Source organism: Bufo gargarizans, chromosome 1, assembly GCF_014858855.1.
Source record: "Bufo gargarizans isolate SCDJY-AF-19 chromosome 1, ASM1485885v1, whole genome shotgun sequence".
In the NCBI taxonomy this organism is placed as follows: Eukaryota; Metazoa; Chordata; class Amphibia; order Anura; family Bufonidae; genus Bufo; species Bufo gargarizans.
Window position 1 is genome coordinate 36,690,584 of NC_058080.1, and position 23,375 is coordinate 36,713,958.

The following is a 23,375-nucleotide window of genomic DNA, read 5'->3' on the forward strand; positions in this document are numbered from 1 at the left end:
AAAAGAGCGACACACTAATTCTGCTGCAGTCGCCCATAGCAACCTGCATCTAAATTGCATTGTAGCCAATACTGACCCCTCTAGTCTGGTACTGGGTATCAAGGGCCATGTGACAATGAAGATAGCACCCACTTTGACCGCAGTGATCCACCAGCAGCAGCGGCAGCCACCTGCATCATGCCTCTCACTATGCCATACTATTTTGGGGCACCCTGGCTCCCAAGTTACTCAGGAGAACCCCATTCACTCAGGGAATTCCGTGATAAAATGCTAGCCACGTTTAAGCTATATCCAGTATCACAGGATCAGAAAGCGGAAATCCTGATTGGCCAGTTACAGGGAGCTGCGCTCCGAGAGGTCAAATCCTGGCCCCAGTCAGAGTGGAAAACCGCTGAGCAGATCCTAGACCGACTCAGTACCACCTTTGAGACTAAGACCGCCTCTGAGCTTAAAATGCGCTTCTTTGGAAAGCAGCAGCAGTCAAAGGAGACCTTGAGAGACTTTGCCCTGTCTCTGAAGGAAGCCCTGCGAGCTGTTATTCAGATTGATCCCCATGAAGCTGAGGGACAAGATCAAACCCTCAGGGAACAGTTTATTGAAGATGTCCTTGACGAATCTCTCAAACGTCAGCTGAAGATGCTGTCAGCTCAGCACCCAGATGCCCCTTTCTTGGACTTTAAGGAACTTGCTATTGGCATCCTAGGGGAAAGTCACCAGGCTGAACCTCCTGAAAACAAGAGGGCAGGGCCCACACTACAGCCTGCTACTCACAGCCAAATAGCTGAGCATGAGGCTCAGGCACCCATTCCAGATTCTGTAGCAGCTCTGACCGCTCAAGTCTCCCTCTTAGCTGAGAATATGGAGAGGATGAGCAAACAGCTAGAGCGACTGGAACAGCAGCCCAAGGTGAAGAAAGGGACTTCTGCAACCAGAGACCGCCCTACACCCGGTCCACAAGAATATCGGCGCCAGCCAATCAGTAGGTTGTCAGACCCCGGTTATCAAAACATTAGGAAACACCGATGCCTGCATTGTCAGAGGTACGAACACACTGAAAAGGACTGCCGTCAGTTAAACGGGTATCCCCTGAGGTCGAGGACCACCCCTCGGGAGGAAAAATACTAGGTCACAAAGATCCAGCCTTTATGCCTAGGTATGTGGGCGCCCGCCCCGTGGTTGAAGTCGACATCAACGGAGTGAAGTTTCCTGCTTTAATTGATACCGGATCTCAAGTGACTGCCATCTGCCAAGCAGCATTTGACACATGCCGAAACGGAGCCCAGCTGACGCAACCTCCTGAATCTTGGCTGCACATAATAGCTACCAATGGCAAACCGGTGCCTATACTAGGTTATTGGGAACCTACCTTACAGATTGAAGACTGTACTTACTGAACTCCCATGCCAAGGGTTAGTCGTGATTCAGGTCCCGGAAGATGCCCATTGCCCTGTGGGCCTGGGGATGAATGTACTCGGCAACTGTTACCCTGAAGGGCTGAAAGCCTTAAAGAAAACTCTACTGACTGCACCCATGCAACTCAATGTGTTATAAACCAGACAATCAAAGTGCTAGTCACCCAACGAAAATTCAGCAATCAACGGGGCAAAATCTTCCGTGTACGCATCAAGGATGCTCACCCTATCAAACTCCAGCCTGGAGAAGAGACTCTGATATGGTGCAAGGCTTGCATCGGTATCCAAGGTCAGGATTATCAGGCCCTTGTGGAACCAATACATCTTCAGGATCACTCCCCTTGTCATAGCTGCTAGGAGTGTGGTCACTGTGTCCCAAGGAAAGGTCCCCATATGCTTAGTCAATCTAGGTGATGAAGCTGTGAAATTAAAAAAAACACTACCCAATGGCCTGCCTATATCACATATCCTGGATTCCCCTACTGCTGCGGCCCTATCACTCCAAACAGTGGAGGAAGCCAAATGCCGAATTACATATTAGGGATACCACCACCTCTGATGAACAGTATCGAATTGTGAGCCTAACAGAATCGGATTGTGTGCCTATCACTACTATAACAGGATCAAATTGTGTGCCTAACAGCATCGGATTGTGTGCCTAACAGCATCGAATTGTATGTCTAACACTACTGCAAGAGTTGTGTCGGAAACCCTGAAAATTGACTTTATTACTTTTGTTGCGGGACCAGAAAACTCTGCATTGTGCACGTCAGGACTTCAAGCATTAATCCACTATTTTTCCCTAATGGCGCAGTGTCTTCATGGCCTTCAAGAGCGCAACAATTATTACTATGCCCTCCTAGGAGCAGGAAAACTGAAGCCTGCCCACCAAGAACTTTGCAATTTGAGCCAGGGGAGTGAAGTCTCCTCCCCATAGGCTCCACCCTCACTTCCTGCATTCAGCCTGACCTAGGAGCCGAGGAAGATGGCGCTCCCAAAACCAAAATGGGATCAAATGGCTGTGCAGGGAGAACTTGTCTATGAGACTCACCCACCGGAGATCCGGTTCTCCCAGCTCGGGAAGAGAGCTGGCCCCAGTGCCTTTGGTTTACCCCTGGAGGCTGTGGATTCCTCGTCTGGTGGCGAGACGGCCGCAGCTTATGTAAAGATGGCTGCCGTTCTTGAACCTGCTGCTGCAGAAGCCATTGACAAGGCTACTCAAGTCTCAAGCGCTCTATAGTCATCGCCAGCGACCGATGTCCTGGCCCAGGAACCAGCTGCTTCCTCGGAGGAGTTGACCGCTGTTCCGAAGACAGCCGCGACCGCCGACGATGACCGGCAGGAGACACCGGAATCGGCCGCCCGGCCGCGATATCAGATAGTAGCAGCCCCGCTCCCTGAGACCCGGTCCAACCTGTAGCTGCCCCTGCACCGCACCCAGTGGTACCCGACTTACCTACTAGGCCCAGAGAGGTCCCGCTCTGCACGCCCGCTGGCGCGGCGAAGGCGGCTGGAGTTTCCACTCTGCTGCCCAGCAAACCGAACCCAAACCAAGCCACCTCAATCCAAGGTCTTTCTCGAAATCACTTGCCATGCCCAAAGTCAGTGGGAATATAAAACGGCAGTGGAGGAATGGGTTAAGCAAGTCTTGGACGACCCCCAGCCCGGCGATCCTAACACTCCTATATTCCATATTCGTTAATTCTAGCCTAATATGGAATATAGCAGTGCTAAAGATGAAATCGCAATCCGATTAATTCAAGTTATAATAATCGAATTGCGATTTCAACTTGGACCTGGTTTACTGTGGTTGGCTTGGTAGAATTAGCAAATATGACGAATGTCATAATCGCTATGCGATTATATTACTTTGCTTTTTTTAAAAATAGAATAATTATAATACCTGATAATACCCGCATAGCGAATTAAACTTAGCTGTCTCTATAGTAAACTTTCCTATATGATTGCTAGAATTCGCAAAGTTGATGAATAGGTAGCAAAAACGAAGATGCAGAATACTTCGTTATCTTCGATTTGTGGAATACAACGAATATATTCGTCATATTCGCTAATTCTACCAAGCCAACCATAGTAAACCAGGTCCAAGTTGAAATCGCAATTCGATTATTATAACTTGAATTGATCGAATTTCGATTTTAGCTTAGCACTGCTATATTCCATATTAGGCTAGAATTAACGAATATGGAATATAGCAGTGCTAAGTTGAAATCGAAATTCGATTATTATAACTTGAATTAATCGCATTGCTATTTCAATAGGAGAGTAGCCTTTAAGTTCAAAATCGCAATACGCGATTATTTAAATCGCATATTAATCGCGATAACTAGAATAATGACGAATATTCGATTTCGACGAAATCGAATATGGCACCTGCAGTTAAGCAGTTATGGCACCTCCAGTTCAAGCAGTTATGCCCATTTGTGTGTATTCTTTTCCAGGTGCCACAATGTGAATCTATGCACTTTTTGTGAAATTTCACAAACTTTTGCACTTAGTCAGATCAGTAGCATCTTTCTTTTGTGTCACTTTGCTTTACAGCTCTGTTCTCTTTATACGGACTGCCTCTGCGGATGCTTAATACTAGCGGCCTACTCCTGGTGTCATGTATCCTAGGTACCCAGGTATAACCAAGTGGTAAGTCCCAGGCAGGTCCAGCAACTACAAGGGTAACCCTGCTGCTTCATGAAATGGCTAGGGGAATAATATTCTTCCTGTTTTTTATATGAGCCAGGATTGGAAATGGGACTACTAAACCCCCATCCTGGGTTTTCTCCAGGAGTTCTATGGGATTATTATACCCTCCTCCTGATATTGCCAGAAGCGTTCGGAGAAGCGGATACCTTCCCCGTCTGTGCATTTGCTTAAACCCTAGTGCACCGCCTTAGAGCCATTTAGCTACCCATAGTCACCATAGTGATCGTGCTATAAGCCTTATTTTCAGACTTTGGTGCAGGGAAGGGAATACAGGATAAAGCCACCCTTCTATATGCGGGTAATTCATTACACAATGGTGGGACTACAGAGTAAAGACACCCCCATGCTTTCTTCGTACTAGAGCTCAAAAGAAAGCAAATAATGATTGCTTAGTGCAGACCTTTGGTTCACTGGGTATACCAAGAGGGAAACTGTTAATAAGTGCGGGCAGGAACCTTAGGGTAGCTGTTTTATGTTTGTCTTCATATGTCTTTATATGTATCTCATTCAGCATGTTGAAATTAATTGGGTTCCCCAGAGCTTATCGTCTTATCCTAAGCACAAGCCAAGGACTGCTTAACTCAAAGTAAGGGGGAATGTAACACCCCAGACTTGTGTTACTACACACCTCTACCCCTCTATTATCTCCTAAGAGCTTTTACACTGTCATCAGATGTGATTTTGCCTATGTCCTCCACAAATGTGCATAAACCTATATTCAAGTCATTTACCTGGTTACCAGTAAGTGGCAGCATCATTGGCAGACATAGTCTTAATGTTATGGCAGTTCAGAGTTGAACAATCATGTTGTATTCTGCCCCCCACCCCCCTTTCTGGAGAGAGGTGGGCTAAGCCGGCTTCCTGCAGCAAGGGAGGGAAAATCCAGTTAGAACCAGATTGAGTAACCCTCTGCATAGGGAAGACAGCAAGGACCTAGTCTCAGCTGAGACTTGGCCATATTCCCAGTCTGAGCTCCTTCAGCCCAGCTGGATGAGAAAAGCAGAAAACTACAGACAACCTCCAGGAAGTTCCAGGAAGAAAACATCCCCTGAGAATCTATTTGTGAGATAAGTCCAGAGACCTAGGAGAAGCCAATTTCTCCTCAGCTAGTCTGTCCCCACAAAGCAGAAGGTACAGATAAGTACAGAAGCTAACCCTGCCACAACTACAGAGCCACCAAGCAGACGTTTTATCCTGCAAGCTCCACATTTAAAGCAGAAGTACTTATTCCTGCCGATGATTGCCAAAACCTGCTGGGACCAAGAAACCAAAGCTGTATGCCGCTTGGATGCAAGTTATTTCAAGTAAAGCAACGTTTGAACTTCATCTAAAGGTCTGGACATCCTTTCTTCTGCAAAGTTTCTCTATTACTCCTACTATCACTACATTCAAATTATTTATTTCAAGTGAGCCAGGAGTCCCACCACAGAGACATTATAGGCCATTCACAACACTCTGGCATTCCTAGTCTGGGACGTGCGTTATAACACCTTTGGAAGGGCCCTGGGATAGTACCCTGCGCACGCTGCAATTGGCGTCACGACAAATACAGGATATTCATCCACCTGTACCTGGCCACTGCAACTGCACTGCCAGCAACTTGGCTTGGTGGGAGTTCAGATTGCACACAAGCGGATTGCTTGTCTCATAGAAATTCTTCCTGACCAAACATTGTGTTATCAATGGCTGATGATAGAGCAGATGAGGAAGAGTCTGAATAGGATAGGCAGTAAGTGATGATATGAAAGACCATGTACTGCTTGTGGATGTGGCCTGGCTGCCGCAAAAGACACCGGGCGAAGGAGGACACTCGCTGGCAGCCACCTCTATTTTCTCACAGTAACTGTTGATGCTGCTTCATGTAGTTCAATAGAGCCATTGTGGCTATGTTTGTGTTTGAACGCCCATGGCTTATTTTTATTATTGTGTGGTTTCGGGTGGCTTGGCAGCCATCCCTCACCTTGCAGCATTGTCTTTACAGCCGTATTTCACCGATCACTTGTTTTTTGGAATGTTCTGGCAGGAGAGAGATATATGTATCCTAAACCTTGATACAGTTCTTAAGAGAGGGTGACATGAGCAATTTCCCAACTATCAGGACAGGACCTTTCATGTCCCCTCTCCTCCTAGCACTTCTAGACTGAATATCTACTCCAGGCTTCCCCTGTCTGGCCGGAAGTTGGACCAGCATACTCTACCAAGAGGCGTGGAACAGGGTAGTAAACCCTATTACAGACAGCCATTGCCAACCAGTACCTCTTCTGCTCAATAAAATGACATGGTAGACGTAAAATACATGACATTACATATAGGAAATATAAAATGCAGCAATTGAAGAACACAATAGTAGTACCCCAGGTCTGGGGTACTACATACAGTCCATCCTTTAGTGGTGGCATTTTTCTTAGTGATTAATGACTTTATCTGGCCTGGTGGTGGTATTGGTAATTGAGCTGTAGTCCCTCTGCTGCAGTGCCTGTAAAGTTATATTAGGCTGATTATTTTGCTGTCTTGTCTATCAGGTGCTTTCTTGAATGGAATTTTGTTGGTCTCTCTGGAGAATCTTCTTCCAGGAGCTCTGCATTGTGCTTCCTCTCCTCTCGATTGCTAAACAAGAACTCCCCCTCCTGGCAGGAAGTCCATTCCTACCAAGAGGGGAGGAACAAGGTAGTCTGCCCTTTTTCTGAAAATCAATACTAACCACCTCCTCTGGGTCCCCCGCCACTCCACAGTGGCGAGAAGCAGGCGTAAATGTCAGGGCCCATGGCCCACCCCACCCGTCACTCCACAGTGGCGAGAATGACGTAAAACATGGTGTAAACCTAAATGTAGGCCCACAAATTTCACACAACAGTGCTGTATGACTTTTTTACACCAAAAACTGGTACAGGGAGCTATGATAAAAGATGAACAAATGTTTTTTGTTTGCAATGACCCTTCTGCCTTATATTCTGCTGCACAGATTGAAATCCTATTTATCTAATGGTTATATCATGTAGGACTTATGAATGTTTTCTTCTGTGCTGTGGATTCACATTTGGCTTTTGAAGATTTGTCATTTCCTGTTTGGATAAAAATTTCTTTAATTCCTTTGTCCTGTGAGAGAAAAGAACAGAGAGCGTGAGACAGAGGGAGGTGGCAGCATCGTCAGGAGAGATGTCTTCAGTTTCTCTGCAGATGAATTTAAGAATAATAGGAACACCTAAAAGAATCAGAGGCTACTATCAAAGAGGAAAATTTCTTACCATTAAAATGGTTCATACGTGTTTACTATCTTTAGAGGATATAAAAACTGCAGGGAAAACCATGAAGAGCAATATTGAGAGTGTGATATCTGATGAGTTTCTACATGTTCCTCTGGAATTCCCTGTCTATGCTCTTCAGCATATCACATCTCAGGCAGGTGCAAGACAAATTCTGGACTCTCAATCGTTCAAGGGAAGGGAACATGAAAGACCTGAATTTAATAGCCTTTTCTTCTGGAGTGCAGATATCTCCTCAGATGACATTCAGAAGGCTCGTCACCAGGCTTATGAGACAATGAGGAGCATGGTGAAAGCAGAAGACATTGAGACTTTCCATGAAGAGATGATGGAACAATTTGCTAACTCTCCAGCATTTGATAAATCGGCTTCTCGTTATGGGAACTTTAAATTCTCTTTCCCTCTGTCTGTTCTGTTATCTAGATACAAGACACAGCACTGTAAGGGTAGAGAACCCCAACTCAGGATACTGGGCACTGATATCTACAAGCAGGAGATTGCCCATTACATCCTAGTGCATAGTCCTGACATTGATACTGAGAACTTCAATGAGCTTCCGTTGGTACCGAACAAGCCAAATAGATCCCATAATCCATATGTTGTCTCTTGGATGGATGAGACCTTGTACTGGAGACCAGAATCTACCTCCAATTCCTTACTTTTAAGTATATCTGGGAATTCCTGCTCAGATAGAAGCTGTGACCTGCAGGAAGAATCCAGACCCTTTCGTAAAGAGCGTCCTTATGTGCCTAGATGTGTGTGGAACCACCTGGTGTTGGCTTTCTACCTCCCAAGTGATAGAGAACTCAAGATCCCACACCACTATATACTTCGGAACCTGACACCTTGTCACGCACTGCAGCCCTTCTTAAGAGAGGATCCAATTCAGAAATACCAAGCAAGAGAAGTAATTAGAACATATAAGAAGAAGATGAAGAGGTCATCTCTGGATTGTAGGTAAGAGACACGTGTAATAAGTGACCTCTGATAAAAACATGTTCTAGATCACAGCTCCGATCACAATGATGAGGACCACATTTCATCAGTAATTACCCTGAGGGCTAACATTTTACGGCACAAAATTGCATTTTGTATTACAAATAAAATGAGACAGAAGCTCAGTCTGAGACGTAGCCCAGCATTTGACTGGTGTGAAAACGTTGTCATTTATCAAGACATTTACTGAGAAGATTTCAGTTTGATGACAATTAGCGTTTTTGTTAGTTGCAGAGGTTAACATTTTGTGTAATTTCATGATAAAGAATTAAATTTAGGGTCCATAAAATGTCCATTTTCATTCCAAAAGTTTTGAAATTGTAGATAAAATGTACAATTTTCATGATTGAACATACATCAAAAAGTTATACAATGAGTAAGAATGCAGGTAGACGTGTGCTTCACCAGTCTGGTTAACGGTATTACAGTCATATTCCCCACTGCCAGCCCCCTCTGCTCCAGCACTGCTGCTCCCATCCTCCCACTGCTTCAGCTCGGCTGGAGGATCGGGGCGGTGATGATGGAATGAAGGAGATTCTGGACTGAAGGCATCTATTATTATTTTAATAGCATCATTGCCATTTTCAAAGATGGAAATCCTTTTAAAGTAGTCTGCAGACAATATACTCCACCATTTTCGCAAAGCTCATCCTGAAGCTTCCTGAACCTTGTACCTCATACAAGTTTCCCACTTTTAGTACACCAAAACCCCACTAGCAGGGGTGGAAGCACCACCATAGCAGCCATAGACGCTGCTCCAGGGTCCACATTAGCACAGGGGCCAGGGCCATCAGGCCTTGCATACCAGAACACATACACAATAAAGATTACTCTATGTGTGTCTCTACTGGGTGAGAGGCACAGCAGCTAGACTCAAACCCTGAATTTGGGGCCGAGTCTAGCTGCTGTATTTGTCATCCATCCCTGGCCCGTGTGTTCTCTTGCTCAGCTCGGCAGGTGCAATGATGTCACTTCATTGCTCCTGCTGCTGGGAAAAGCGTGATATGTGCTTCGTTCATCGGGGGAATGGGACTAGGTTTTTCTTTTATATTTTATGAATATCACATGGGTTTCACCAGAGACTATGGGAGTATAACTACTGTATGAGGGAGCTAAGGAGGCATACGAGGCCAAGGAGGTGTATTGTAAACTCTTGTGCAGTTGCTCAGAGAGACAGATCGATAGATATACAGTGGGATGCGAAAGTTTGGGCAACCTTGTTAATCGTCATGATTTTCCTGTATAAATCGTTGGTTGTTACGATAGAAAATGTCAGGTAAATCTATCATATAGGAGACACACACAGTGATATCTGAGAAGTGAGATGAAGTTTATTGGATTTACAGAAAGTGCTATAATTGTTTAAACACAATCAGGCCGGTGCAGACACGTGGTCTCTGTTGTTGTCATTTTATTGATTCCAAAACCTTTAGAACTAATTATTGGAACTCAGATTGGCTTGGTAAGCTCAGTGACCCCTGACCTACCTACACAGGTGAATCCAATTATGAGAAAGAGTATTTAAGGGGGTCAATTGTAAGTTTCCCTCCTCTTTTAATTTTCTCTGAAGAGTAGCAACATGGGGGTCTCAAAACAACTCTCAAGTGACCTGAAGACACAGATTGTTCCCCATCATGGTTTAGGGGAAGGATACAGAAAGCTCTCAGAGATTTCCGCCGTCTGTTTCCACAGTTAGGAACATATTGAGGAAATGGAAGACCACAGGCTCAGTTCAAGTTAAGGCTCGAAGTGTCAGACCAAGAAAAATCTCGGATAGACAGAAGCGACGAATGGTGAGAACAAGTGAAAGAAAAGACCGGCACTCACTTATCTTCAAAGGTTTTTTTCTTTTTATTCGCCACACATAAATATGTTCAGTGACGCGCGTTTCGGCTCTGTTGCGAGCCTTTCTCAAACCAATGGCATATAACGAAGTCATACAATACAGGTGATTTAAATAGACCGCCAAAGCGGAAATGACATCATGTAGTCATGGTAATTTAGACAAACAAAAATGGAGTAAAAAGGTAAAAAAAGAAAGAAAGAAGAAAGAGCAAAGGGGAGGGAACAAAAGAAAAGGGGAAACACAAAGTAACAATTTAAATAATCAGATACACGTGAGAAACAGCCCAATCGCAACAGCATCAATGAGAATGATAGCAATCATAAATTCTTTAGAAGTTCTCTAGATATTCGTACTAGCTTGCAATTCAGATGATGCGGTTGGGGGGTTCCTCACGTTTTCTGTAAAATACAAGAAAACAAAGTATAAATTTGACATACATGTAGAAGAAACAGACATCTACAGAAAGCTTTGGAGATCATACTCCCGGTTTAACCCCATGGGTTCCAGTGTCTGAAGTGTATGAATCCAATAGGATTCACGCTTCTTTAGCATTTTCAAGCGATTACCGCCTCTACGAGGTTGTTGTACCTGCTCAATGATTTGGAAGCGCAATTGCGCAATATTGTGCTTACAGCGATCAAAGTGATGAGGGACGGGTAGGAGTAAATTATTTTTTCTAATAGTGGACTTATGCTTAGAGAAGCGGTCCTTCATGCGCATGGATGTTTCACCTATATATAACAGTCCACAAGGGCACTTGAGTAAATATATGATGAAACTACTATTGCATGTGAAAAAGCCTCGAACTGGAAAGCGCTTGCCTGTATGGGGATGCGTAAAATATTCCCCTTTAATTACACTTGAACAGTGTATACACCCTAGGCAAGGGAATGTGCCCTTTCTAGGAGTTGATAAAGTCTGCTGACGCTTCTCAGTTTGAGCACTGCCCACATCCGCCCTTACCACCATATCGCGGATATTTTTGTTACGCTTATAGCACAATAGTGGAGGATTTTTAAACTCCTCAATGGAGGGATAAGCCCTTGACAATATATTCCAATGTTTAGAAAAAATAAAGTCGACACCTGTTCACCCATGGGTGGAACTTAGTAACGAACGGTATACGCGACCCCCTAGACTCCTGTTTAGGGGTCAAGGAGGTACCCTACTCCTCTCACTATCCAGCAGTGCTGTGGGATACCCTCTATTCTCAAATCTCATAGACATTTCATCAAGACGTTTTTCTTTCACTTCAGTATTAGAGACAATCCTACGTACCCTTTGAAATTGGGAATGGGGTAAGGCTTTTTTTACTGTGGGAGGATGATAACTTGAGAAATGGAGAAGAGAATTTTTGTCGGTATTTTTAATATACAAATCAGTCACAATTGACCCACCTGCACCCTTAATGACCAGGGTGTCTAAAAAATTAATCTCATGATCACTATAATGTAAAGTAAACTGCAGCTCGGGCCAAATTGAGTTCAGAAATTCTGAAAAGGCACGAAGGGATCGAATGCCGCCCCGCCATACACAAAACACGTCATCGACGAATCTTCGCCAAAAAATACAATGAGATTTTAAATAGATCATTGGTGTAAATATACTTGTCTTCAAACCATGACATGTATGAATTTGCATATGGCGGTGCGGCATTCGAGCCCATCGCGGTCCCACAGCACTGCTGGTAGTAGGTGTCCTGAAATAAAAAATAATTCTCAGTTAAAATAATTTCAAGAAGTTTCAGAAAGAATTCTTTGGCACCTTCACTGTGAGAGGAGAAGGATAGAAGCCACTCTACAGCCCGTATACCCTTCCAGTGAACAATAGAAGTGTACAGAGAACAAACATCGAAGGTAACTAACAAATCATCATCCTGTAACACCAGGGTCCCAACCTCACGCAAAAATTGATTCGTATCAAGCAGGAAAGACGGCATGTTTTTGGTCAGGGGTGTCATAACCTTTTCAAGCAAAATAGCTGGTGGAGACAAAATAGAGTCAGTCAAGGCCACAATAGGCCGACCCGGTGGTTGGGACAAAGATTTGTGCACTTTGGGCAGTGTATAGAACACTGGTGTTACAGGATGATGATTAATCAGATATTCCCCCAATTTGGGGTCAATGATCTGCTGTGCAATAAATGTATCAACCAAAGTACACAATTTCTTTTTTATAATGTATACCGGATCGCCGTCCAAAGGACGATATACAACGGTATTGGCCAACTGGCCCAAAATTTCACTGACATAATACTCCTTGTCCATAAGGACAAGAGCACCCCCCTTGTCAGCAGGCTTGAAAATCAGGCTATCGTCCCCCAATAAGTTATCGATAGCCTGCTTCTCAATGCGCGACAAGTTGTGGTTAACATGAAATCCACCCTGCCGTATCTCCTGCAGAGATTTTGACATGTCACGTTGGACCAATAAAATAAACGTTTCAACAGGATGATAACACTTAGGTGGTTGAAAATGACTCTTGGTTCTCAGTCCAAAATCCTTCAATGATAAGCCAGTGTCGCTGGTGGTTGCTGTACTTGCGCTTTTTTCAACATTAGTGGACTGCAAGCCTGAGAAATGTGCCTTAAGACGGCGATCCGGTATACATTATAAAAAAGAAATTGTGTACTTTGGTTGATACATTTATTGCACAGCAGATCATTGACCCCAAATTGGGGGAATATCTGATTAATCATCATCCTGTAACACCAGTGTTCTATACACTGCCCAAAGTGCACAAATCTTTGTCCCAACCACCGGGTCGGCCTATTGTGGCCTTGACTGACTCTATTTTGTCTCCACCAGCTATTTTGCTTGAAAAGGTTATGACACCCCTGACCAAAAACATGCCGTCTTTCCTGCTTGATACGAATCAATTTTTGCGTGAGGTTGGGACCCTGGTGTTACAGGATGATGATTTGTTAGTTACCTTCGATGTTTGTTCTCTGTACACTTCTATTGTTCACTGGAAGGGTATACGGGCTGTAGAGTGGCTTCTATCCTTCTCCTCTCACAGTGAAGGTGCCAAAGAATTCTTTCTGAAACTTCTTGAAATTATTTTAACTGAGAATTATTTTTTATTTCAGGACACCTACTACCAGCAGTGCTGTGGGACCGCGATGGGCTCGAATGCCGCACCGCCATATGCAAACTCATACATGTCATGGTTTGAAGACAAGTATATTTACACCAATGATCTATTTAAAACTCATTGTATTTTTTGGCGAAGATTCGTCGATGACGTGTTTTGTGTATGGCGGGGCGGCATTCGATCCCTTCGTGCCTTTTCAGAATTTCTGAACTCAATTTGGCCCGAGCTGCAGTTTACTTTACATTATAGTGATCATGAGATTAATTTTTTAGACACCCTGGTCATTAAGGGTGCAGGTGGGTCAATTGTGACTGATTTGTATATTAAAAATACCGACAAAAATTCTCTTCTCCATTTCTCAAGTTATCATCCTCCCACAGTAAAAAAAGCCTTACCCCATTCCCAATTTCAAAGGGTACGTAGGATTGTCTCTAATACTGAAGTGAAAGAAAAACGTCTTGATGAAATGTCTATGAGATTTGAGAATAGAGGGTATCCCACAGCACTGCTGGATAGTGAGAGGAGTAGGGTTACCTCCTTGACCCCTAAACAGGAGTCTAGGGGGTCGCGTATACCGTTCGTTACTAAGTTCCACCCATGGGTGAACAGGTGTCGACTTATTTTTTCTAAACATTGGAATATATTGTCAAGGGCTTATCCCTCCATTGAGGAGTTTAAAAATCCTCCACTATTGTGCTATAAGCGTAACAAAAATATCCGCGATATGGTGGTAAGGGCGGATGTGGGCAGTGCTCAAACTGAGAAGCGTCAGCAGACTTTATCAACTCCTAGAAAGGGCACATTCCCTTGCCTAGGGTGTATACACTGTTCAAGTGTAATTAAAGGGGAATATTTTACGCATCCCCATACAGGCAAGCGCTTTCCAGTTCGAGGCTTTTTCACATGCAATAGTAGTTTCATCATATATTTACTCAAGTGCCCTTGTGGACTGTTATATATAGGTGAAACATCCATGCGCATGAAGGACCGCTTCTCTAAGCATAAGTCCACTATTAGAAAAAATAATTTACTCCTACCCGTCCCTCATCACTTTGATCGCTGTAAGCACAATATTGCGCAATTGCGCTTCCAAATCATTGAGCAGGTACAACAACCTCGTAGAGGCGGTAATCGCTTGAAAATGCTAAAGAAGCGTGAATCCTATTGGATTCATACACTTCAGACACTGGAACCCATGGGGTTAAACCGGGACTATGATCTCCAAAGCTTTCTGTAGATGTCTGTTTCTCCTACATGTATGTCAAATTTATACTTTGTTTTCTTGTATTTTACAGAAAACGTGAGGAACCCCCCAACCGCATCATCTGAATTGCAAGCTAGTACGAATATCTAGAGAACTTCTAAAGAATTTATGATTGCTATCATTCTCATTGATGCTGTTGCGATTGGGCTGTTTCTCACGTGTATCTGATTATTTAAATTGTTATTTTGTGTTTCCCCTTTTCTTTTGTTCCCTCCCCTTTGCTCTTTCTTCTTTCTTTCTTTTTTTACCTTTTTACTCCATTTTTGTTTGTCTAAATTACCATGACTACATGATGTCATTTCCGCTTTGGCGGTCTATTTAAATCACCTGTATTGTATGACTTCGTTATATGCCATTGGTTTGAGAAAGGCTCGCAACAGAGCTGAAACGCGCGTCACTGAACATATTTATGTGTGGCAAATAAAAAGAAAAAAACCTTTGAAGATAAGTGAGTGCCGGTCTTTTCTTTCACTTGTACTTGGACTTCGGCCCTGGACTCGTGCACCACGCCTACAAACGGAGTGCCGGCTGACCCTCGTTGGAATGGTGAGAACAGTCAGAGTCAACCCACAGACCAGCACCAAAGACCTACAACATCATCTTGCTGCAGATGGAGTCACTGTGCATCGTTCAACCATTCGGCGCACTTTACACAAGGAGATGCCGTATGCGAGAGTGATGCAGAGGAAGCCTTTTCTCCGCCGCTTGAGGTGGACTAAAGCACATTGGGACAAGCCAGCTTTATTTTGGAATAAGGTGCTGTGGACTGATGAAACTAAAATTGAGTTATTTGGCCATAACAAGGGGCGTTATGCATGGAGGAAAAAGAACACAGCATTCCAAGACAAACACCTGCTACCTACAGTAAGATATGGTGGTGGTTCCATCATGCTGTGGGGCTGTGTGGCCAGTGCAGGGACTGGGAATCTTGTCAAAGTTGAGGGACGCATGGATTCCACTCAGTATCACCAGATTCTGGAGACCAATGTCCAGGAATCAGTGACAAAGCTGAAGCTGTGCCGGGGCTGGATCTTTCAACAAGACAACGACCCTAAACACTGCTCAAAATCCACTAAGGCATTTATGCAGAGGAACAAGTACAACGTTCTGGAATGGCCATCTCAGTCCCCAGACCTGAATATAGACTCTCATTGGAACCTACAGGAAGCGTTTAGAGGCTGATTTCTGCAAAAGGAGGATCTACTAAATATTGATTTCATTTCTTTTTTGTGGTGCCCAAATTTATGCACCTGCCTAATTTTTTTTAAACAATTATAGCACTTTCTGTAAATCCAATCAACTTCATCTCACTTCTCAGATATCACTGTGTGTGTCTCCTATATGATATACTTAAAGGGAACCTGTCATGTGGATATTTGATTATAATCTAACTAATTATATACAATCATTAACTACTAAAAAGTGCCTTAGATGTATTCACTTACTGGTGTGACAGATGGTTGCCTCATAATATACGCACAAAGATGCCGCATGCTAATGAGCTGATTGGAGTCCGGCGTGATGTCATTGAGTCCAGCGTATATTTAATTAACAGCTATAGCCACTCCCCTGCCCACCTGCTGGAAACAAACTGTCAATCAGCAGCAGGTGGGCGGGGAGAGTCAGGAGCTCATGAATATTCAGGACTCATCATTATCAGCTGGAGCTTTTCAATACAAGATGTTGGCAGATTGACTGAGTCAATTAAAGAAAGGGACCCAGCATTTTGCTAAGAGAATCAGTCACTTATTTATGTTGCCCTTAGTTAGGACACCATAAAACTGGTGGCAGGTTCCCTTTAACTGACATTTTGTATCGTAACAACCAACGATTTATACAGGAAAATCATGACAATTAACAAGGTTGCCCAAACTTTCACATCCCACTGTAGATAAATAGATAGATGAGAGATAGATATAGATAAATACATAGATACATATGATATAGATAATAGATAGATATGAGACATATAGATAATAGATAGATAGATAGATAGATAGATAATAGATAGATAGATAATAGATAGATAGATAGATAGATAGATAATAGATAGATATGAGACATATAGATAATAGATAGATAGAAGATAGATAGATAATAGATAGATAAAGATGGATAAGAGATAGATAGCTATGAGATAAAAAATGAGAGTTGGGCAGCACTGCAGTCTCCTGCGTATAGAGGAGACGATCCTGCTCCAAATGAAATTCCACGGCACATCCGAGAGATAAAATAAATGGAGTGACTTTATTCACCAGGCATGCAACGTTTCGATCCGCTTCCTGGGATCTTTCTCAAGCAATGGCAAAGTAACATTGTGCTGTGTACATATTTATACAAGTCCATATAATAAATGAACCAATAATCAAATCAATCCAGTAATTAATCAATTGTGCAAAAATACAATAAATATCGCTTAAAACATAGTGTATATAGTGATTTACAATAACCATTATTCATGATATAATAAAGTGACAATAGTGCAATGATTCAACTTGCTTAAAGAATCATCGATATGGACATACATTCATATAACATAAAGTAATTCTCATGATTAAAACCCAATTCCTGTGTGCTGTGATTATCAAATACCTTACTGCAGGTGTGTGGTTAAAAACAATCAGGGAAGAAAGGGGGGATCCAAGGGAGAGCGGGGGATGTGGTCCGCGTGGATGTCGGCGTGTTCATTTTCTTACTGCGCATGTCAAAGGACCTGTATAAGGCTTCAGGTCACATTCTGGGTATTAGTTCAAATCCCAGAATATTGTATGCCTATCATATAGACCAGTGATGCCCAACCTATGGCCCGCAGGCCAAATGTGGCCCGCGAAGCCATGTCATGCGTCCCGCGCAGTGACCTGGACTTTATCAGCGCAGGGAGCGCTGCGAACGGCACAGGCAGCAAAGCGATGCTTCCTGTGCCTGCAATCTCCCCGCCCAGCCCCGCCTCCTAGCTAATTTATTCACTGCACTTGCCTTTGTGAAATTGAAGAGAAGCGCCGTAATCTCGCACAGGCGCACTGGCAGAGGCATTGAAGTGCACATGCACCATCTTCCTGGCCTCTGCCAGTGCGCCTGTGCGAGATTATGGCGCTTCTCTTCAATTTCACAAAGGGAAGTGCAGTGAATAAATTAGCTAGGAAGCGGCTCTGGGTGGGGGGGGGGGGGAATATCTGTGGATGACACTGAGGGGGGGGGATATCTGTGGATGACACTGAGGGGGGGATATCTGTGGATGACACTGAGGGGGGGGATATCTGTGGATGACACTGAGGGGGTGATATCTGTGGATGACACTGAGGGGGGGATATCTGTGGATGACACTGAGGGGGGGATATCTGTGGATGACACTGAGGGGGGGATATCTGTGGATGACACTGAGGGGGGGATATCTGTGGATGACACTGAGGGGGGGATATCTGTGGATGACACTGAGGGGGGATATCTGTGGATGACACTGAGGGGGGGATATCTGTGGATGACACTGAGGGGGGGTGTATCTGTGGATGACACTGAGGGGGGATATCTGTGGATGACACTGAGGGGGGGATATCTGTGGATGACACTGAGGGGGGGATATCTGTGGATGACACTGAGGGGGGATATCTGTGGATGACACTGAGGGGGGGATATCTGTGGATGACACTGAGGGGGGGTATCTGTGGATGACACTGAGGGGGGGATATCTGTGGATGACACTGAGGGGGGATATCTGTGGATGACACTGAGGGGGGGATATCTGTGGATGACACTGAGGGGGGGGATCTGTGGATGCCACTGAGGGGGGGTGTATCTGTGGATGACACTGAGGGGGGTGTATCTGTGGATGACACTGAGGGGGGGGGATCTGTGGATGACACTGAGGGGGGTATATCTGTGGATGACACTGATGGGGGGATCTGTGGACGACACTGAGGGGGGGGTGTATCTGTGGATGACACTAAGGGGGGGATCTGTGGATGACACTGAGGGGGGGATCTGTGGATGCCACTGAGGGGGGGTGTATCTGTGGATGACACTGAGGGGGGTGTATCTGTGGATGACACTGAGGGGGGGTGTATCTGTGGATGACACTGAGCGGGGGATCTGTGGATGACACTGAGGGGGGGATCTGTGGATGCCACTGAGGGGGGGTGTATCTGTGGATGACACTGAGGGGGGTGTATCTGTGGATGACACTGAGGGGGGGTGTATCTGTGGATGACACTGAGCGGGGGATCTGTGGATGACACTGAGGGGGGGTGTATCTGTGGATGACACTGAGGGGGGGATCTGTGGATGACACTGAGGGGGGTATATCTGTGGATGACACTGAGGGGGGGATCTGTGGATGACACTGAGGGGGGGATCTGTGGATGACACTGGGGGGGTGTATCTGTGGATGACACTGAGGGGGAAATCTGTGGATGACACTGGGGGGAATCTGTGGATGACACTGAGGGGGATCTAGAGAGGGGTGTGGTGATGTTGGGGTGGGAGCTCTGGAAGGGGTGGGAGGTCCGATAGGTATGTGGGGGTGGGAGATCCAGGAGGGGGGGCCCATAATTATTTTTGCTATGGGACCCAGTCATTTCTAGCTAAGCCCCTCATTGATAAGATTGGGCGGGCACTGGAGCGATAGAGCGCCCTGCTGTAGGAGAAGCCGGCGGGAGATGAAAGGAGGAGGGACCTGCTCCTGGTGGTGTCGGGCACACTGCGCAAGCATGGCGGTGGAGGATCTGACTGAAGCCTAAAGACCAGACATCAAGGTAGACCTGCAGAAGAAGGTGACAGCGCAGTATGTGATGTATACATGTGTGTAATGTATGTAGTGCAGTGTGTGATCATTACATACATTACACACATGTATACATCACATGTCCCCTCACAGTAATAATGCCAAGATATGTGCCCTCTTCACAGTAGTAATGCTCACACATGCCCCCTCACAGTAGTTATGCCCAGATATGTGCCCCCTCACAGTAGTTATGCCCAGATATGTGCCCCCTCACAGTTATGCCCAGATATGTGCCCCCTCACAGTAATAATGCCAAGATATGTGCCCTCTTCACAGTAGTAATGCTCACTCGTGCCCCCTCACAGTAGTTATGCCCTGATATGTGCCCTCTTCACAGTAGTTATTCCCTGATATGTGCCCTCCTCACAGTAGTTATACCCTGTTATGTGCCCCCTCACAGTAGTTATGCCCAGATATGTGCCCCCTCACAGTAATAATGCCAAGCTATGTGCCCTCTTCACAGATGTAATACTCGCACATGCCCCCTCACAGTAGTTATGCCCAGATATGTGCCCTCTTCACAGTAGTTATGCCCTGATATGTGCCCTCCTCACAGTATTTATTCCCTGATATGTGCCCTCCTCACAGTAGTAATGCTCACACGTGCCCCCTCACAGCACTTGCATTTCTTTCTGGCAAAGCTACCTGGTTCCGCCCCGCAAAATTTATACGGTCTAGTGCGGCCCTCAGACGAAAAATGGTTGGGCACCACTGATATATACTATATTGACCCTCCTGTTATTCCTGATCATTATAGACATTATATTGATTCTTTTGCTGTCTCTGACTATTTCAATTATTTTGAATACCGTACTTTGGATCCTGAGTTTCAACCTGATTTGACTATGGACTCAGTCGGATGTTGCGCCTCCCAGTGGGATGTATGGATTAGGTTGATGGTTTCTAATATGTGGCTTGCGTTTCACGCCTCTGAGTTGGTGGAACGCAGCACACATCATAGTATGCGGTCTCGCGATAATAAAGAGGACATCATGTGACATGGGAGCCCCAATCACGTGACCGATTGTGTGATCATGTGACCTGAAGCCTTATACAGGTCCTTTGACATGCGCAGTAAGAAAATGAACACGCCGACATCCACGCGGACCACATCCCCCGCTCTCCCTTGGATCCCCCCTTTCTTCCCTGATTGTTTTTATCCGCACACCTGCAGTAAGGTATTTGATAATCACAGCACACAGGAATTGGGTTTTAATCATGAGAATTACTTTATGTTATATGAATGTATGTCCATATCGATGATTCTTTAAGCAAGTTGAATCATTGCACTATTGTCACTTTATTATATCATGAATAATGGTTATTGTAAATCACTATATACACTATGTTTTAAGCGATAATTATTGTATTTTTGCACAATTGATTAATTACTGGATTGATTTCATTATTGGTTCATTGATTATATGGACTTGTATAAATATGTACACAGCACAATGTTACTTTGCCATTGCTTGAGAAAGATCCCAGGAAGCGGATCGAAACGTTGCATGCCTGGTGAATAAAGTCACTCCATTTATTTTATCTCTCGGATGTGCCGTGGAATTTCTTCTACTTATTCATTTGGAGCAGGATCGTCTCCTCTATACGCAAGAGACTGCAGTGCTGCCCAACTCTCATTTTTTTCTGGATAGATAGATAATAGATAATAGATAGATTTATGTTTTAAAAGTTTAAAATTAAGTTGTTTTTTTCCTCCTCTTACCAGGACACAAGTTTCACCAAAAAGAAAAAAATATGAAAAAAAATCTCAGAAAATGAAGCAAAACAAGAGAAGATGACGCAGCAGCAGATATGCCGTCACATGGCGTCCTCACTGATCACTGGATTTATAATTGATTATTTGTAACTTTCTGGATTTCTTATATCTTGTTGACGTCACATTAACTCTTCCTTTTCTTATAAATTTTCTTTATTTTAGGAAAGTGTATGAGATATACATGCGTCAGAGTTAATTCACTCCAACTGTTACATAAACAAAAAGTTAAGATCAGGTTACACTTCCACAATTGTATAGTAGCACAAAATGTCAAATAAATAAAAACATTTTATAAAGTAGAACTATAAAATAAAAGGTTGGGTGTGGGAAAAGTTAACGGTAAGGGGGGTAGGATAAGAAGGGAAGGGAGGGTGGGAGGAAGGGAGAGAGGGGGGAGAACAAAAATATGGAAAAGTACCAGTCATTTAATAGAAGCCTTAATATCTAAAGTATCTAAAACATGAGCATATACAAATTATGTATCTATGAGCCAAGGATAACATTTTAATTCAACAAGAATAAATCATCCTAGACAAATTTCAAAGTCATCATTAACTTTTGAAAGATGGTTTATCCATTTACGCCATATATCTTCATATTTATCAACATTGTGTAGGACAGTCCATTTACGTCTCTCAAAGTTCTGAATTTTGTATAATTCCGCTTTCCACTCCGATATAGTGGGTGGGTCTTCCTGGAGCCATTTCCTGGGTATGAGTACTTTCGCAACTTTCGCAAGTACTTTACTCTTTCTTTTCTATGGATTTTCTATGTTTTTGTAGAATGTTCTAATCATTTATTAATCATCAATTCCTTTTCCTAATAAACGCCGTTATCGATATCTTACTCTCTGACACTCTTTTCTTCTAGAATTTTCTGTTCAGCCTAAAATATTTCAAAAAGCTTCACTACAATCAAGACTGAAAACAGCGATGGCTGCTCTATAGGACGCCTTTCAGACCCCAGGAGATAACGCTGCACGTGGCTCTCTGAGTTTTCTTCTTTTTCTTTTAGAAGCGGTTGATGGGGGAGCAGCAGTGTAAAAATGGCCATAATCTGTAGATTAACCCCTTCCTGACGATTACAGGTGGTGTAGTCCTCAGACCGGTTGGACTATCAGACGAAGCATAAAGTAAATCATAAAAAGGTCCTTCTGTCTATTCCTGTGGATGTGCTGGGACATTGCTGGATATTAATGTCTCATCGGGTTGTTTGATGCTTTTCCACTAGAGGGCAGAAGCATCTTCGCGCTCGGGCTACGTGTTGTTGATTAAGCCAGTTTAGGACTCATCGCTATGGGATTGGTTTCAGAGAGAATGAGGTGTCATCTGTAATCTTTATTGGTGGAATCATGGAATTTGGAGCCTTCTCACCCCTCCTCCTTGACTACGTCCCCCATCATCACATGTGACGTCTTGATGACCATTTTCGCACTTTTATGGATTTCGGACAATTGTGTCTTTCTTCATTATGCCTCCACCACTTGCAGTTACCATTAGATAAGGACATCTTTTCGCTCCCAGTTACCTTTACCATCTTGCGGTGTCTGGGAGACTGGACCAGGTAATCAGTTTACAGAAGCCTGATGTGCTAAGCACCATCACATAAAGCTGTCATCTCTAACAAGTCAAAGTTCTAACATTCTGATGAGATGGTATTGTGCCCCAACAGTCCTTCATAAATGGTAGCCATCCATCTCGATACCTGTTACAGATGAGACAGGTGGCATTGTGACCTATATATTGTCAAGGTGCCCTACCCTACATCAAATTTGGTCTGTAATTCTTTACATTATCCAACAAGTGGTGAGGACTTCTATCCCCAATTCTCCTGAGGTCTCCCTCCTCTTCATGTCCTCTATAACATATAATATAAATATGCCACCTTCTACAAGTGGCCAAGACATGGCAGTCATCTCTACAATGAAAATCAATGATCCCCCTGAAGAGGATAGGTTTGGGGAGGTTATCCTGACACAGATGATAGAGGCACTTTGACTCCAGAGGCCTCCACCCAATGCATGAACACCTGGGCTCTGTGGATTTCCGGCCAGTCATCTTCCCCCTATCATATTCTGGGACCTCAGTGATCAGCTGTGATCTGTAACAGTAAGTTTTCAGTTTTCTGCAGCGCCTCCACAGGAGAAATTAAGCATTACACAGCAACTATTCACATCAATGGGTTGTTTGTGTAACCATGGACAGGACCAAGATAGAGTCCCTTCATATCAACC

The 23,375-nt window shown here is 44.1% G+C and overlaps 1 protein-coding gene across 1 annotated transcript; it reads left to right on the forward strand.

The window, feature by feature from the left end:
* The first annotated feature begins 7,265 nt into the window (after window positions 1–7,265).
* On the forward strand, window positions 7,266–21,468 carry LOC122925095. The gene is made up of 2 exons (XM_044276648.1): window positions 7,266–8,347; window positions 21,092–21,468. Exons 1-2 carry the CDS (start codon window positions 7,284–7,286, stop codon window positions 21,162–21,164), a joined length of 1,137 nt encoding a protein of 378 aa, XP_044132583.1. The 5' UTR covers window positions 7,266–7,283; the 3' UTR covers window positions 21,165–21,468.
* Window positions 21,469–23,375: the final 1,907 nt, after the last annotated feature.